Genomic DNA, 19491 nt, shown 5'->3' with positions numbered 1-19491 from the left:
ACCTCTGTCAGGTTTCGGATTGCCAAAGCTAAGAACTGAGCTTCCTGGGCCCCGGGGAATATATCACCTCTGATGTTTGCAACCCTACTTGACACTAAGTGACTACTCCTTATAACAGAGTCCGAGAAGGGGATACCCCATGAACAGGGCCTAATAGTTTACATTCCCTGGATGTTGCTGTATGTGAATGGGGAATAACAGCACACCTGTTACATGGGGGCTAGGTGGTCTAGGAGTGGCCTGACAACTACTAGTGTGCTTACCTCAAGGAGGACTGTTATTGCTCTTTGAATGTTGTTTACCTTTGCATGTGTAGAATTGGAATTAAATTATTTTTTGTTTACAAAATAAGTATTTGACTGGACATCGATTTATTGTGTGCGCAAAGTGCACATTGAGTTATGAGTCATGTTCACTCATCTGTATCTACACTTCCTCCGAGGGAGCCTTGACTGCTCATGGTATGCTGCTGAGAGTCAGATGCAGGTTGAGCAGAATCCATTGTAGGGAGGGGAGTGAGACATCAAGAGCAAAAGGCCTCAACCGCCTCGGTTGGGCCCACTAACACTTGCATGCCCCATGGCCCCCTGAACGGGGTTCTGACAGTGGTCATAGCAATAGAGGTAAAGTCCAGCAACAGCATCCGGTATTTTCTATGATGTTTCTGGGCTAGTGTGTGTTTCCAAGGAAAGACACCACTGACCAAATACTCATAGAGCCACTCATTCTCCTGAAGGTCAGGTCATAACTCCCAGGAAACATATCTGAACACTTTTGGATTTACAGCTCTTGGGTGGCCTTCCTACTGGCATATAGCAAGCATTTCTAACAACGCAGTGTGTGTAATTTTGGTACCATAAAACTACAGACTTCCTTGTACAACATTTATTTTCATAACAGCAATAATTAGGAAGAAGACAAACCAAAGGTTTTCGCTTCTTGTAATTATTTCTAGTCTCAGAATAGAGCATCGTTATAGAGAGTAGTTATCCCTATGTATTGTCTGCCAAATGTAGTAAATAGATCTTTTGTGCTTCAATGCCCTCTAGGATGGTATTGTATATTTCTGCCATTTAGCTTTAAATCCTATCACTTCTTCAAGTAGTTTCACTTCCATCTGCAATTCCCAAAAGAAAGCAAGGTTCTTATAAAGGTACTTATAAAGTAAGGCTCTTATTGCGTGTCAGGTATCCCCCTAGTGGCAGACCTCTCCCCTGATCTTGACTGACGTGGTGTTTCCACACCGTTTTGCCTTGTACAAGTAGACCCAAGAAAAACTGGTTGCAATTTTACCGGCCAGTAATTCCGGCAGTAAAATCATGCAAGCCTCTGTCTCCGCACCCTCCCCAAACATTTGTTTGATAGAGTGGGAGCATGTAATCCTCCTCCAACCCCTGCCGCACTCCGACTCTTTTCCCCCAGCTGCTGAAAGCAGGCAGTAAATACGAGTGCTAATTCTGGCTCTGCATCCTTATTTACCACTGGGGGACGGGCGTGAATAACTCAAAACTGCATCGTACTCTTCAGGTGTTAACACATAGTAGTATTCATTTTTGTTCAGAGTTTGACTTTGCCAGTACCCTGCACCACTGTAATAATGGCCAACATTTTTGTCAAGAAGATAGATGTCTTTGGTTCCTCTCTCTCGATCATGATACCTGGAATGTATTTATTATTCCCCATTCTGACTACTAGAGGCTTTTCCATTATAGTAATGTTGAGGAGAGAGAGGTCAGACATTCCTCCCATGCACCTTTCTTCAGGAAGACGTTCTCTCAAAGGCAAGCATTTTATAATTTCTTTGTGTATCAATGCTTATAATGATCTTTAGTTGACCTAGACATGTTAATCACTGTCCTGCTTTTATCAGTGTCTTAGAAAGAAAGAAAGAAAGAAAGAAAGAAAGAAAGAAAGAAAGAAAGAAAGAAAGAAAGAAAGAAAGAAAGAACAAAAGAAAGAAAGAAATAACTATTCTTCCGAGTTGGGTAACTTCTTGCCACCTAGTGATATCAGGGCTGCTGAATTACCTTCAATAGGCCATCCATGCCACTAGCAATTTTTTTTGTGAAGTTTGACACTGATGTTCATAAGGACTTAACTTTGGACCGGTGTGGGGTGCTTTGCCATGGATCTTTCTTGAGTTCTGGATTGCTAATAAGGCCTTGAATATTGATTTCATATATTTGTCTTTTTCTGCAATGTAGATCAGGAGTTGAGTCTGAGGGGACCACGGGATGGCAGTTCGGGCTGGACTGTGCCCATGGAAAGCAGAGTTGAGGCTGATTTGCATATGGCTGGGTCCAAACTGGAATGGCATGGCCCAGGATGCTTGTTTTCCGGTCCAGGGAAGAAATGGCCTGGCAGTTCGGGCTGGACTGTTCCCATGGAGGCAGGGTCGAGGCTGATTTGCATATGGCTGTGTCCAAACTGGAATGGCGTGAGGAGCAAAATAATGATGGATTAAACCCAGATCTAAGACTGGGGGTGAATGTTTGACAATGTTTAGCATTCTGTCCATCATCTTTCTGTGTTGCATCTATACAGTGTACCAGATGTAGGACACACTATGCAGATAGTATAGGTGGCCCTTATTGGTTTACAGGGGTAAAAGTGACAATCCCAAACTCTCTCTTTTGTGGTAGTGTGGGTGAGTAGTTATGCTTATCAGATAGTAGTGCTAAGCATTTGTTGAGCACACAGAGTCAATAAATGAGATACACACTCAAGAAGGAGCTTGAGACCAATGTTAAGAAAAATAGAACTCAAGGCCAATATTTAGAAAAAGTTACTTTGTTTATATTATGTTTCAACACCAAAATACTTTCAAGAACATAAGAACTGTTAGAATTTTGTATTGAATTTAGGAAGTAAGTAACACTTTTACTCAAATTTGCTTTTATTCGGTAAAGGTTCCAAAGAACTTTTACTGCATAGGGGTCCTTGCAAACGGTTCTTTGGGCTCACGTGGGGAATGTAGGGTGATAGGGGTGCAAAGTCACAAGCAAGACCAGCGATACAGTTTTACCTGCCCTGGGGGTGTCCATGGTGCAGTCGTGCTAGTTGAGTCAGGTGTCTAGGCACTGGCCAGTTGGTGACAGGGGGGGGGCAGCTAGAAAGAGATTGTAAGCCGAGAGACTTGGAGACAAGTCCGGGAGCTCCAAATGGGGGTCTCAGTCGGTGGGGGTCCTGGGAGCAAGACACCATTGGATGCAGTGGACCCAGACTAGGGAGCTCCGTTGCAGCAGGTATTTGTCTTCGGTACTCTTGCATCAAGACACCCACAGATCTTTGGGGGCCCTAGAAGAAGAGGGACAAAACAATGCAGCTGGACGACTCGAAAAGATGTCCTCTGTGATACTGATGTCCATTGATGGCTGGTCTTAGGATGCAAGGTTGGAGTCTGGATTGAATGTCAGCAAGTCTTGGTAGCCGCAAGGGGTCCGGTACCACAGATATTGGTGCAGGTTGGCTCCGATTGATCCTGATGTCTTCTCACTCAAAGGGGAGATGGCACTGACCTCTTGGAAAACAGTGACCTCCTCCTGGACATCTGCTGTGTTGGTGAACCTGGTGGGCAGCAGGTCAGTGAACTGGACATTCCAGTTGGTGCCTGCAGGAAGCACTGAAGTGGCTCCTCCACTCCAAGGAAGATGCTGACAGGCTGGCGAAGTGGTGGACAACCTCTGAGGCTTTTGGAGTCCCCACAGCTGCAGGATGAGTCGTGATGTCATGATTGTCAGGACAGGAGTAGGTAGGCAGGCAGGGTTTTAAATCAAAATTCCACCAGTCGCCCACAGTTCTCGTTCCTTTGGCTCTTCTTTGTCTTCTTCATTTTTGGGTCAGACAGATTTGTTCTGCTTGCTGGTGTCAGGGGGCCTCATAAATACTCAATCTAGGGACGTTTAGGGGAGAGAAGGGTAGTATCCAATGGGCTACTTACCCTTGGGGTAACTACATCCCCTAAGTGACCACTTCTGTGGGAAGTGGGCACAACCCTGATCCAAAATTCCTAGTTCCACCAAAAACAAGATGATGGAACCCTTCCTCAAGTGTCCACTTTGGGTAGCCCACCACAAGGGTGTGGCTAGCTCAAGGGTGGTACATGCCTACTGCATAACTAATTCCCCCCCCCACGTGTCCTGGGGCCAGGTGGGCATCAAGGTAGGGGAGGGGCACTCCCAGGAAGAAAAAGCCAGGGTCACAAACCAAAGACGGCAAGGCCTTTGAAATCCCCAGTCTCTGTATGCAGATTCACTAGCCATCCTGCTGAAGTAGGTGATAACACCTACCTCCAGAGCAGGCATTGTTTCTGGCCTCTGAGAGAATGGGCTTTCACCTCCAGGAGGTCAGGAACATGTCTGTGGTGGTGGCAGGCTGGTTGTAACCAGCCAGCACACATAGAGACGAGTAGGGCTTCAGGGGGCACCTCTGAGTTGCCCTCTGGGTGCACGCCATAATACATCTAAGACTGTCATCAGTCTGGATTTATTAAAACAAGGTGTTTGATACCAACCATAGGTTTCATTGAAGTCATTATATAGCTGGAGGAACTTGTATTGTTGAGTGTCCAGTACATACCTCAAAATGGCTTCCTTGTTTACTTGCAATGTCCAGCAGTTGAACTAGGTGTCACAGGGCATATCTGCTTGTGCAGATATGTCCTTACATCAGATATAATGCACCCTGCCTTAGGTCTCTAAGACCTCTTGTAGGGTTGATTTACATATATCTAGAGGCAGTGAGTGGGGACACCTCATGTTTTCTCCTGGCCTGCACCAAGACACGCAGACTGCAATGGCAGCTGTGTGCACTTGTGTTGGGAGGTAGGGGATGAGGGTGGCACAATGTGTGCTGCAGCCCTTTGGGGCCCTCTGCACTACATAGATCCTAGGTACTAGGGGTATCATCTACTAGGAACTTACAGAAGTTAAAGAGGGTGTGCCATTTGTACCCATTTTACCTGTTTTAGGGAAAGAGCACTGGTATTGGGGGCCTGTTTAGCAGGGGGAATCAGTGCACTTCAGTCAAAAAACCTCAGTACCATAGAGCAAAAAAGTGGGAGTGACCATGTCAAAAGGGGATTTTTCCTAAACCTGCCAGGAGATCCAGCCCAAGTGTCATCTAGTGCACAAAATACCCCACCAGGAGATCAGCCCTGAGTAACATCTAGTTCACATTATTGCCTGCCAGGAAAGCAAGTACGAGTAACATCTAGTGCACAGCATGCCCCAGCAGAAGGTCAAGCCCAAGTAACATCTAGTGCAACTTTACCCTGCAGGGAGAGAGTGTAACAATTTTTGCGTGTTATATCAAGCCAGGAGATCAAGCCTGTAACATCAAGTGCATGATATATCCCACCAGGAGATCAATCCTGAGTAACATCTTGTGCGCATTATATAATGGCAGGAGATCAAGCCTGAGTAACATCTAGTTCACACTATACCCCACCTTGCAAGCCTGAGTAACATCTAGTTCACACTATACCCCACCATGCAATCAAGCCAGAGTAATATCTGGTGCACAATATACCCCGCCAGAATATCAATCTCGACTAACATCTTATATGCTTATCAAGCCAGGAGAATAATCCTTCGTAACATGTTTTCCACATTATACCACACAAGGAGATCAAGCCTGAGTAACATCTAATGAACAATATGCCCCACCAGGAGATAGATCCAGAGTAACATCTAGTGCACATTATACCCCGCCAAGATTTCAAATTTCAGTAAAATCTTGTGCACTGCCAGAAGATCAATCCTGAGTAACATCTAGATCACACTACACCCTGCCAGGAGACCAAGCTTGAGCAACATCTAGTTCACATTATAACCCCCCAGGAGATCAAGCTCGAGTAACATCTTGGTACACGTTCTACCCACCAGGAGATCAAGCCAAAACCAGGATCTGTAAATCACATTTGTATGTTACACAACCCATGGAAAAGGCAGATTTCCCTCGTTACTCTGACTTAAAATTTCTGTGCAAAATTAGGACCTGGGTTTGCTACCCTAATAGAGCCCATGAAGGGACTCCACAGTAGACTTCTGACTTGCAGCTGTTCAAGTTAAATCACAAATGCTCTATGACTCAAAATGCCTCTGCGAGTCCTAAGAATGCACTATCCTTTTTACTTTGTATACCTCAGGTCTAACGAAGTGGAATTACTCAGCATTCAAGCAGATGTTCCCATGTGGATTCAATCCTTCTAATCCAGTTTTTGGTTTTATATTATTTGCACAAACTGTAAATTTAGTTTATCTTCTGACAGGTGAATTGACAAGCAAAGCCACAATTCACACACCTCACTAAACGGTTTTGTAAATGGATGTAGCATATTCTTGGAAAATGCAAAACCAGGGTGGATTGTTAGCTGATGGAATTCTGATGGCATGTGCCAAGAGAAAAACAAATGATTGTTTAGTTGGTGTGGTAGATGCACTTCTTCCAGTCAAGTATTGTATGCATGCATGCCACTGATGGCAGGAAAACGGTGAAAAGTGTTGTGTCTCAGAGAAGGGCTCAGGCTTATTGGAATCTGATGCTATCAGAAGCTTCTTCATGTAGATGTCACCACTAACATACAGAATCTCACCTGGCATCTCTGGAACTTCCTTTTTAATTTCTTGCTAAATGATGCGCTGGATGACTCCACCCCCACTGGTCAACTCTGCCCAGCCCCGTTCTCTTTTGCACAAAGCTTCTGCATCTTGTTTCCACTGTGGAAACCTCACCATTGCCCTTCTGAGGCCCACCACAAGTTGGATGATCGACAGCCGTTCTTCCGCTCTTTGTCCGGGGTTCCTAAATCCGCTTGAGACTGAGGCCCACATTCATCAGCTGCTGCAAATCATTTTGCAGAGTAGCCACAGTTTGGTGGTTCGGTGCATGGAAATATAGAAGTGCTGGTACTCTCCCATTAAATGATTGCAACAGGACTGAAAAGTGCAGGTGTTCTTCCTTTCAAATTAAAGAAGCACAGGTACTCAGTCCTGGACAGTACCTGCCCATTTAAAAGTATTGGTTCTGTGCAGTATTACAGGCAGGTCCAGCAAATCCCATGCAACCTCTCACTAGTCTAATGGCTTAGTTTGTGGTTGCAGTGTATGTTTGTTTTTTCTCAATATAAAATTACGCTCAGATGTGCAAGGGTATACTTACTTGTGATTTCTTAGATGCAGTGTCCAGTACACATGGAACTTCATTTGTGATATACTTGTGTTTCCTTGTACTAGACTCTCAGTGGTCCTGTAAGATTTTCTTCTGTAAGCTCTTTCATAATTCAGAAAACCGTTGTCATGTTGACTTTAAATACATTAAACCATGCTCTATAGAGCCTGCCACTAAACAGATATCTGTTTTGTATATTCTGTTTCTTCTTTTATAAAGGTGAGAGTAGTGGGCGTTACTTGTGCAGCATGCCCATTCGCTTGCTTAAACAACCTGCGATTTCCTGTTATTGTGCTTGATGAATGCAGTCAGATCACAGAACCAGCTTCTCTCCTGCCGATTGCCAGGTAAAGTACATCATTTATATCCCACATTGCTCTGGCATGTCTATCTCTTTACACTTTATTTAATTTGTGGCTAATTCTTGTATAATATTGATTTTTCCCATGCAGTTCTTTTCAATCATTACTCCGTGACTTTTCTCTGTGTTTTACCGAAGATACTACATTATCATACTCCACGTATTTGAAACCACGTTGGCTCCCGCCATCTTGAAAAAGCTCAAAATGTGGTCTAGTTGCCCAATCTCAATAGTGCAATTGTGAATCATTTCCGGAAGAATAATGTCCTACTGCCAACTGCTTTCAAATGGTTATTTTTGTCCCTTCTTTAGCCAGTGCAACATTTTTCTTCAAATTTTCCCTTTGGACTTCCATGCAACTCATATTTCTCAGATTGCATGTTTGATGGCCACATCTCTTTTCTAGTTGCAAGACTGATTTTTAGGTCCTGCGTATGCAACACATGTGTTGTCTCTAAAAGACCACTGATTTTCTATCAGTAGGTTTAGAGGCCGTCCGTTGCTTACCATTGGTTAGCTTTATTGTGTCTGTCATTTGCTTGTTTCTTACTGATCATCTGTAATAAGATTCCTATGTGTTTTTTCTGTATTTGTCTCTCCCCAGGAGCATGGGTGCATTACTTGTGCCTTTCCACTGCTCATTGTTTAGGCTTTACTTAGCACTTTGCCAGAGTGTGTATTTTTCAGCTGGCCTCCTCGTGTACTTCTCCCTCAACGTGTTCCTCCCCTGTCCATCTGCTTGCCTTCACCCACTCTCCCTCCTTCTATTGTCCATGCTGCTTGTCTCATCCTGCCTCTTTCCCTTCATTGTCAATGCTAGCTTGCCCTCAACCACTCTCCCTCAGTTCATTGTGTGTGTTTGCTTGCCCACAGACACCCTCCAGCCCTAAGTTAGTTGTCTGTGTTTGGTTGCACCCAAATGCCTTCCCTATGTTTGCTGTCTGTGTTGGCTTGCCCTAAACCAATTTCCCTCCCTCCATTCTCCATATTGGCTAGCTCCCGCTGTCTCTCTTTTTCCATTGTCTAATCTGGCTTGCCTCCACCCTGCCTCCCCCTCACCTTTGTCCGTTTTGGATGCCCCCACTCACCCTCCCTCCCTCCTTCCATTGTGCTGGCTAGACCCTTCCTTCCGTCCCTTCCTTCCCATTCATTTTCCCAGATGATCTGCCAGAACCCACCCTCCTTAACTGCATCACTCCCTCTGTGGTCTTTTAGCCCACCGGCACCCACCTTCCCTCCATTCTCCTTGATGGACTCCCTCGCCCTCTCTCCCTAGTGTGTGCTAAGCCTTCCCCTACCCGCAACAAAAAAAAAAAAGCACTTTGATGCGGACAGTGCTGACCACATCATATTACCTTTTGCCCCCTTCCACTCTTTGTGTCGCCTCCAACCCTGCCCTCTTTCCCACCAGCCAAAACTGGTTGTGTCATAATGTTTTTTTTGGGGGGGGGGGGGTTAACTCTCACCTGTGCTGCTTCTTCCCCCACACCACTATGCAACACAGTTCAATAAGAATTGACAAAGCTAATACCTCATGTAGGTGAGACCCATTGGCTTCGTCCGTGCTTGTTATGTCGAGCCTACCAGACAGCTCAAGCTGTCTGGTGGCAAAATATATATTGCCATCTTACAAAGATCTGGGTTGGCTTAAAGCTCGCCCATTTTTTGCCATTGGTTGCCTTTACTCTCACTCTCATTTGCTTGCTTATTTGATGGCTTGCCATATCCATCTTGTGTTTGACCCTCCCCTGAAGCATAGCCTCTTCACCCGTGTTCTTCCTTTCCTCACTTTTAGAAAACTACTTTCTTCTTTTTGTTTATTATCCAGCTGTCTTCCTTGTGTGCTTCTCTTTGCTCTCCCATCCGTGTTGCGCTCTCCCATCCGTCTGCTTTTCTTTCACACATGCTGCTTTATCTCATTTCTTTTTGCTTAAACACTCTAAGACTGCATATTTCCAGCTGTCTCCAGGGTGCGCTTCTTTCCTCTCCCCCACTTGTTGTTGTTCTGCCTTGTTCTTCTCTACCCATAAGCATTATCTCTGTCGCCTGTGGGTTTCTGCAATATTCATTCCATCTTATACTTCACCACTTCGTGAGCTGCTTTTCCCCTTCTTTCCCCACCCTTTCCTTCCTGACCCTCCAACCCCTCCTGAACCCCCATGGTCTTCTTTTTTGTTTGTTTTTAAGACACTGACCCAAGTAGCATTTTCCACCTGGGATTGGTAAAAAAAAAAAAATATGTGCTCCAGTGGAATGACATGACCACCATTGTGCCTGTTTTTCTTTTGTTTTGATGATGCCGAACAGTGTCCTGGCTTTGTACAGCACTGCTAAAAGCAATTGCCCTAGCCAGTAGGCCACAAAGGTGAGACTTATTGACTTTGCCAATGCTTATAATGCATATTTCTACCTCTCTGGAATAAATAGCGTCTTGTGGAGGTTATTTTTTTCCAGAGTTCTTTCAAAATCTTTCACAACTTTCTGTATATCCTTCTAATGACATATGAGTCTTTTATGTTGATCGAAAAAAAAGTTCTCACTGTCATTAGCTATAGCAGCTTCGTAGATGATTCAAGTTGTTTGCAATTTTTCATCGTAACATGCTTTTTCTGTAGTTCGTAGTACTCTACTTATGGTTTTATTTAATAATAATGTCTTTTCTTCCTAGCACTTAATACTCACTTCTGTTGTTGCAAAGCACGGTAAATAACATATTAAGATTATCCAGATTGGAGGAATGAAAGACTGATTTACTCTTGCGGGCAGTCAAACTCGTCAACACCTCTTGCTGTATCTTATAGGGACTTCATATTCTACGACACTTTTAGAGCCCACACATCAAAGTTTTTGCAGCTTTTATGACTGAACAGTATTTGAGAGACTTTATTCGGTATGAAATAATTCCACCCTTAGATTACATAGACAACAATAAATAAACCATAATAACAATAAAACAATAAAATAACAATAATCATAATATTAAAAACAAATAAAACCTCATTACCAAAGATATCAGTCTAAAAATGTATTTTAAAAACTCTACGTTACTTCGCCAAGTAATGGCTCCCCTCAGGAACAATCCCAACCCCCCTCCACACCAATGCATCTGAAGCCATTGCAGCCACATAAAAGCAGGACGATATTGCACAAAACCCTTTGGCCTCAGCAGGGGTAATAAAAAACGACTTCTGAAAGAGGCATAAAAGACACACAATAATGTAAAATGGGACAAGGTCTGCAGGAACACGCCGTCACAAGGACAAGGTCTAATAGATTTTTCACCATACTGGCCTAGCGGGAAACAAAGATTACTTCTAATGATCCCCAAGCGAAATCGAGTGTTTCCCTCAAATCATTTATCGCTAAGAGATACGGCTCAGGACCCGCCCCCATCTTTAACATAACAAAATCCCTGACCGGTTGTTTCCCTAGTTCCTTCCCCTCTCTTTTAGCCCCGTAGTCTCCTTAACCAAATTTTTATCCCGGCTTGTCAGACCCTCAGGAGTGTCAAACAAGTCCGGCCGCCCCAAATCCTGTGCTACCTTTCTTATATACGTCAGCCAGGGAATATATTTTACATTATCACAGGCCAAACAGTCCCTTAAGATCTCTCTATTAAAAGTGGCATATTCTTTACTCCAAATCGAAATCCATAGCAAGAGGGGAGCCAACAGAATAGTGTCTTGCACACACTCAAGATCTAGTTCTAGATGTAGGCAAAAACCAGAGGTATTTTGACCAACACCCAATAGCCTTCTACAGAAACGATTTTCTTCAGCAATGGGGGCTCGGGTGTCCATATACCCCCAGAGTGCTGCACCATACAACAGGACAGGGAGACATTTTCGCCTGTAGATTTCAAGCAGAGGCTTAATAGGTTTACTTCCTACTCTTACAGCAAAATCAAAAGTGGCACCAACTGAGGCATGGAAGAGCATAGTCCTTCTGGCAATACAGGGTTTCCATGAACTTTTATCATCAAAGATCACCCCTAAATATGGGAATTCATGGACCCTGCTAATAATTTGATCATCAACATTTAGCTGCCACACCCTACTCAAAGGTTTACCACATACCATAAAATGCTATTTCTTGTAATTAATCTCTAGACCCAAGCCTGACATGTAAGAGGCATAAGCTCTAACTACTTTACGGAGGCCATTCATAGTGCGGGCCATGAGGACCGCATCATCCGTGTACGTTAACACAGGGACATTAGTGCCATTCACCTTAGGGACATCCCTACAGTGTTCCACCAAACAAATCTGACTACATATTTGTATATAAAAGGAACAGAGTGGGGGCCAACACACACCCCTGGCAAACCCCCTTTGTGAGCTTAAAAGCCTCTGAACATTCCCCATTTATCCCCATCCTCACATTTGCAACCGATCCTGAGTGGAGGTACCGGAGCAGCTCGACAATGTTAGGATCCATCCCTAACTGACTTATCCTTTCCCACAATATGGACCGATTTACCTTGTCAAAGGCACAACTGAGGTCCATAAAGGCAAGATAATAGGTGCCCTTCCTGGCTTGAGTATATTTCCCAGTCATCATCAGAAGATTAAGGCACTGTTCATGCGTGCCAAGGCCTTCCCTAAAACCGTACTGGTCCCGGCTCAAAATTTCCTTTTCTGCCATCCAAGCCCCAATATGCCTTAAAATGATCCGTCCCAAAATCTTCACAGAAGAGTCAAGTAGGGAAATGGGGCGATAAGACTTACGGTCATTCTGATCCCCCTTTTTTTAAAACTGGGATAATACAAGCCCTTCTCCAAGAGGCAGGAATTCCCACGGTAACTGCTGCATTAAGAACATTTAAGAGAACAGGTGCCCATGGCTGAGAACAAGATTTGTACAAATCCATAGGGATGGAATCCGGGCCAGGGGCTTTATTACTAGCGCTACCCTGGAGAGCATCAATAACTTCCTGGAGCGAAAACCTGATCGCTAGATTGGGGACCACGACACACTCTTTTTCCCAATTATTTCTTAGGGGGAATCCCTCAAAGATTCTACAGAAATAATTTACTCAGGCCTCCGGGGCAATATTACAACCCAAACCCTCCGATGTCTCTGTTGCAAAAGAACCTCTTTTCACCACTTTCCAAAACAGACCAGGATCCTTCAGGACTGTAGCGCGCTCCAACTCTTCCCAGACTTTTTCTTTAGATTTTTCCTTACTCTCCCTCAAAGCCCTTTTCTACTTAATCCTTGATGCTTTCACCGCGGCCCTATCTGTGGGGTATTCCTTGAGGGCCATTTTCATATTTGCCCTAACATCGTAACAGGCCTTATCAAACCACCCACCTCTGCGCTTGTTGGAACGACTATCTATTGAAAATAAACAGTCTCTAACTACTACGTTTACTTCAGCTATTGCATCCATAACTTCCTTTGGGCTCGGAGTCTCTCTCAAAAGTATATCCATAAACAAGGGTAGGTTGCCCCTCACCACCCTCTCTATAACTTGTTGGGCATCTACCTTTTTCCAGCCAAGTCACCTATCCTGGTCTCTTTAACTTCACTGTTGCGGGTCCACCCCGTCCTGATTTACTTGGAGCCCCTGGGAGTTTAAAGCACACTGTAAGGGGGTTATGATCACTTATACACTCCCCAAGCACTTCTCCAGTTATCAAATCTTTCAATTGTGGAGACACGAAAATGTGGTGCCAGACCCTCTACCCACAAGCGTTGGGAGCTGATGAATATCTACTACTTCAGTGTCCCGGAGATTCAGAAGGCCCAACTTCCTAAGTTCCTTAATCAGAACCCTGCCTCTGGCATCCTGAACCTCATCCGCCGAGTAGTCCACACAGTCGTACTCGAAGGGATTTACCACTATACTAAGTCGACCCAGCTTGGCATTAAAATCTCCCGACACAATGGCACGAATTCCAGCCCCACCTCCTCCATTCTACACTTCATCACGTGAAGAACGGAGAAGAGAATCCCAATTTGACACCCCCCATCCCATACAGCATTATAAAAATTAACCAACAGAACATTAAAATTGTTAGAAAAAATTACCCATACAGGCAATATACCCTGGTGGTTACAATTAATTTGAAAAACAGCCACTATCTTAGAAAAATGGATTAAGGTGACCAGGCCCCCTTTTGAACGACCTTTAAGGGACTGATAGCAAATCTATCATACCCATCCCAAGCAGCCAGCCCATCAGACCAGGTTTCCTGTAGCATAATATTATCATAATCGGCCACACACCTAACCCAAGCCTGATCAGATAACTTGGCATCATACCCCGCAATATTCCAGGAAATAAGATCACACTTCAAGCCCACCCCCTCAGACCAGGTTAGACCAGGTTTCCTGTAGCATAATATCATAATCGGCCACACACCTAACCCAAGCCTGATCAGATAACTTGGCATCATACCCTGCAATATTCCAGGAAATAAGATCACACTTCAAGCCCACCCCCTCCAGGGCAGTCAAAGTCTTGGTGCATTGTCAATCCAACCCTGCCAAGTCAGAGTTTATATTGTTATCCGTTCTCTTGCAAATTGGCTGCAGGGCAATCTTGCCTGGGGGCGGGGGGGATCCTGCCAAAATCAGGAGAGGGATCAGCACCCAGTTGCATATGATTGTAGAAATATCCCAGGGGGGCCATACCAATTGTTTCTGCCCTTGAAAAAGCAGGACTATATAAGGAGAGAAGCCGTTGAGCCAGGCCCGGATATCTAACATTTATAACAACACAATCTTCATTCCCCTCTTTTTTTCTAGGCCCAACCCAGTCAATTCTTCTAACAAACAAAACATCCTCGGGATCCTTACATGAAAAATTGCAGTTTTTGCTCAGGCAATAGCCAGTTTTATTTTTTAATTGAGCCATAGATTAAATTACCCCAGGGGCCAAAGCAGGGATGTTTGTCAACACCACCACATAAGGGGCACATGCCGGGGGAGATCCAGACGGACCAACAAATACTTTTTATTCAGCGGTTTCTGGTTAAACTTCCCAACCGGCTGTTGGCAAACCCCCCCCAGCCACCACAGAATCATAGCCATGTTGCCTACCGAGGCTGGATCCATTCAAGGCCCCCCTGCCCATTGGTGGGGCGGTAGTTGAAACCAACACAGACTGAGTGAGCACAGGCACCTTGGCCCCCAGAATTTGTTGGGTTATCCAGTTGCTGAGGCATGTTCCCCAGGGACCCAGCCTCTTCCTCCTGTAGATTCACCTCCTCGCTTGGTTGAGACAGACAGCACAGTAATTTTCATATGCTTCTATTTTAAATTAGCTATAATGGGGTTGCCTTGTGCCCCTCAGGACCTGGATATATAATATTATACAGCTCAAGTGGGTTTTGTTGGGAAATGCAATTTCTTTGTGAAGCTATGATACTCATATCAGATAACTTTGAACAAATCAATGAATGATTGACACAACATATATGAGTCAATGCTCATATCAGTTAACTTTTTAAAGAAGACTCGATTGACACAACACACATAGGTCTGAGGTTATTCAGTATATTTATATTGATATACCAAAGTTTTGCGGTAGTATGTAGATTAACGTTTCAAACAAAGCTGTTGTACAGACAATAACATAAGTGACTCGTGATAAAGTGACACAACGTGAAAAAGTGAATCCCAAAACAAGAACCAACAAATGACATAAATATAGTGCAAAAGAAAACAGTTATCAATCTCTTCAGCTGAACAGAAAAAGTCTATTGTATTAGTAGTGATATTTTCAGGCTTGTTGGCTGAGAATACAGATCTTTTAATGTTAATATTGTCGACGTTTCAACCCTGCTGGTATGTGTTTCTGTAAAACGATCACAGCGGATCTTCCTCAGGACTACGGGTGTGTGAACATCCTGTTCCATATGTACGGTCTAATGACTAGGGTGAGAAGCTAATGCGTCTCTTTCTTAATTGAACAATAACTATTCTTCTTCTTTTTCTTCATAACGCATGTGTTAACAATTATGTAGTCAATGCCATAAACCTACATTTTATTAGTCACCAACTTAAACTGTCCTGCCCCAGTATTGATATATGTGCTAAAGATCAAACCTGGTTGAAACTTTGAATTGGGGTAGCCACGGGGATGGCAGGTTCTACCAGATACAATCTAATTGGTGCCTAAATGCCCTTATTTCTAGTGTCCGCGGGGAGGAGGTTGCAATTTGTTTCCCACTAATATTGCATGCCAACACGCTATGCAGTCAGTTCTTAAAAGTAGGGTTTGGGCCTTTCATCCAGTATATATCTAAGTCTCTCTTAGCCAACATTAGAAGGTATGCTGATAAGCATCGTATATGTTTGGGAACATCTGTGACATACCCAAGAAGGGCTGCTTGTGAAGAAATTGGTAATGCTAATTTTATAATCTTCAATATCACATCTATTGCTTCGTGCCAGAATTTGAACATGAGAATGTCGTAAGGACTTGTATCTCTACAAGACTGCTGGATTAGAGAAGGCAGTACCTCTGATTGTAGGCGACTAAGGGCCAGATGTACCAAAGGATTTTACCCATTCTGTGTCTATGGGAAAAAGCTTTCGTACATATGGCCCTAAGTCACTCCTACACCAGTTGGCAGCTGTCGGGCCAATCTTTTCAACTATCTAGCAGCAGCTTACCAAAACACAAATAGTAAAGCCGATTTCTGGCGGCCTAGTGCATGGACTCTGAAAGACTCCCTCTGGGAAAATGGCAGTGCAACAAGTCTTACCCTTTTCTCTCATTGCAATAAGTCTCTTACACACATAGACAAGATAGAATAGAAGATGCAGAACAGTTTTCAATACATTTATTGAAAGTACTGCAATCTATGATAAAATACATGAGCTGCAATGATTAGGATAATGATGAATAATAAAATCAGGATTATGTAAACGAGTGATGTAAATATAAACAACCCCAACATATTTGCAATAAACCTGAATATGCAAACTCCTCCCTAAAGTGTATTTTCTACCCTAGAGAGAGCAAGTTGTGATAAATTTATTCTGCCAAAGCCATGTCCATGAGAAGCTCCCCAACCCCCATTACCTTAGGACAAAGTCCGCCTCCAGTCTCCAAATTAGACTTCGTAGAGACACAAAGGCTGGGTCTCCTGCAAAGTGACAGTGTACATGGAATATCCTGGGTGGGACCCCCAACAATGACCTTGGTCTCACAGAGAGTTTTTATAAGGCCCATGTTGTTGTCCGTGCAGACATTCCGACGTGGGTATGTACCTGATCATTAGATTGTGTGGGCAAACTTGTATCGGCAATATCATACCAAATTGTTTGGCATGTTCACATTCTGTTCTCATCTAATATGAAGCAAAGGGACATGATGATAAAACAATGCATACATTACTGATTATGATGCTTTCACGGAATGGCAACTGATCATAACATTTTAAAAAAAAATCTTATAAAATGCAAGTACTCCTAAAATGAATAAAAATGAATAATAGAAACAGAGCATATTTATCTAAGTAAAAGTGCAAAGGCCTGCAAGCCAAAGCTAATCTCCTATACCCGAGCAGACTAAAATGGATCCACTATACCCTCCCTTATCGCCAAAACAAGGGTTTGAAATCCAAAGTCTAAAAATGCTCTAAACTAAAAATCTAAAAGCAAAGTTAAAATCATACATAAGAGATATACGGGGTCATTACAACATTGGCGGTAAAAGCCGCATACTGCCGTGCAGAAGACCGCCAACACACCGCTGCGGAATTCGGCCACAGTCATTATGACCCAAAGCCCGGAATCCGCCAAAATCTAGACACCCACACAAGTCCGCCACACCAAAGGTCCGTGATAAACTGGCGATAACAAAACCTCCACCGTCATGCCAACAGGAATACGCCCACACTATCACGACCCACGAATCCATGCGGCGGTCTTTCAACCGCGGTAATCCATTGGCGGTACACACCGCTGCGCTCAAAATACACACACACTTACAAAACACTACCACATTGGACAATTCGAAATACACACACCTGATACACATACACACACCACTCCCACACATCCAATACAATATAAAACACACACCCACATCACCCCCAATTCCCTACGACCACAGTTGCAACAGAAGGCCAGAGAGAGACACCACCATCTACAAACTCGCATCCACAGGCACTCAACACCATCACCCACATAACATCCACGCACCTCACACAACACACCTCTAAATATCACCCCGCACATCACAACACACACCACCCCACACATCACCCACACCACCCCATGGCCCCGCAAATACACCCCAGGTTCTCTGAGGAGGAGCTGAGGGTCATGGTGGAGGAAATCATCCGGGTAGAGCCACAGCTATTCGGATCACAGGTGCAGCACACCTCCATAGCTAGGAAGATGGAGCTATGGCGAAGAATCGTGGACAGGGTCAATGCAGTGGGACAGCACCCAAGAACTAGGGATGACATCAGGAAGAGGTGGAACGACCTACGGAGGAAGGTGCGTTCCGTGGTCTCAAGACACCACATCGCGGTACAGAGGACTGGCGGCGGACCCCCACCTCCTCCCCCACAACTAACAACATGGGAGGAGCAGGTCTTGGCTATACTGCATCCTGAGGGCCTTGCAGGAGTCGCTGGAGGAATGGACTCTGGTAAGACAAATCTTTACTACTTCATCCCCCACCCTACCTGCATGCCATCACATACCCCCACCCTCGGCCTCACCCCATCACTCCAACTCCTCACAGATGTCCCAATATCATAAACCACAAATCCCAAGCCCTGCATGCAACACCAAAGCATGGACACCCATCCCCAAAGCATGGCCACTGCACATACCCATACACCCCCCTAAACCATTATCACACAAGGTCCTACACAGGAAGGCAAGCACTGGGTTACAGGGTCACCCACCCATTGCACACCATGGCACACACAGATGCAATAATCATGCTTTTACACCCCTGCAGGACCCCTACCCAACGTCACCGGACAGGAGGGTCCAGATATGTCCACTCCACCCACAGAAGAGGCCCATAGTGATGACAGCAGCTCTGTCCAACTGGATCTAGATGACCAGCCCGGCCCATCTGGGACCTCAGGACAGTTGGTTCCCCTCACACTGGCACAAGCCACTACAGACCTTCCCCCCCTCTGGAAACACCAGCACAGCACCCACCCAGCGGGCCCATACCTCTGTCCCCAGGACACATCAAGCAGCAGTATGTCCACCACTACAGGGAACCCAGGCTCACCCAACAACACCAGGGACCTGGGGGCAGTGGCAGTGAGCACACGGTTCAGGGGACAGAGGCACAGGAACACAGGGGAACTGGGAGGGCTGCTGTGCGACAGGGGGAGGACAGGCCCAGGGAACCCACTCTCCACGAGGCCCTCTCCAACATCATGGGAGCCTACCACCATTCCCAGGAGACTATGGCAACGGTACTGCCCAAGTTTCAGGAGACCCAGCGGCTGCAGGAGGAACAGTATTTGGGCTTCAGGGAGGAACTCAAATCCATCAATTCCACCCTGGGCACCATTGTAGGGGTGCTGAAGGAACTCGTGAACACCAGGAGGGACACTGTGGCACTACAAGGGGCCCCTGACACTAGCCTGGACGATGAACTGCCCACCACCTCTGCTGGCGCTAGTAGACAGGAGGCACCGCCACAGGACCACCACACCAGCACCCCACCCCCTGCAGAGGGTGAACCACCCCGCAAACGGTCCCTGAGATCCAGGACAAAGACAGAGAACGATGCCAAGACCCTGCCAAGAAATGAGACCACCCTGATTGTCATCCTATTGTCCCACCTTGTCACCTTGTCCATTCTTAAACTGCCCCAGCTCCACTTCCTATGCCACTTTGTACAATGCACCTGTGAGACTAATAGACTGGACTCTGCCATGGACATTCCTCCACCATCACCCCTCACCATTTTACAACCCCCTCCAATATTGAGCACTTGAATAAACACCCTTAAAGCACAAAAC

The 19491-nt window shown here is 45.0% G+C and overlaps 1 protein-coding gene across 1 annotated transcript in view; it reads left to right on the top strand.

The window, feature by feature from the left end:
* The window catches only part of ZGRF1 (zinc finger GRF-type containing 1), a 554924-nt gene that overhangs the window by 424365 nt on the left and 111068 nt on the right, over positions 1 to 19491 (top strand). Inside the window, exon 22 of the mRNA XM_069241594.1 lies at positions 7390 to 7517. Coding sequence (XP_069097695.1) covers positions 7390 to 7517 — 128 coding nt within the window. The remainder of the gene's footprint in view (positions 1 to 7389; positions 7518 to 19491) is intronic.

Source organism: Pleurodeles waltl, chromosome 1_2, assembly GCF_031143425.1.
Source record: "Pleurodeles waltl isolate 20211129_DDA chromosome 1_2, aPleWal1.hap1.20221129, whole genome shotgun sequence".
NCBI classification, from domain to species: domain Eukaryota; kingdom Metazoa; phylum Chordata; class Amphibia; order Caudata; family Salamandridae; genus Pleurodeles; species Pleurodeles waltl.
The sequence above is the reverse complement of the archived record's forward strand: the minus strand, read 5'-3'. Positions and strand labels throughout refer to the sequence as shown.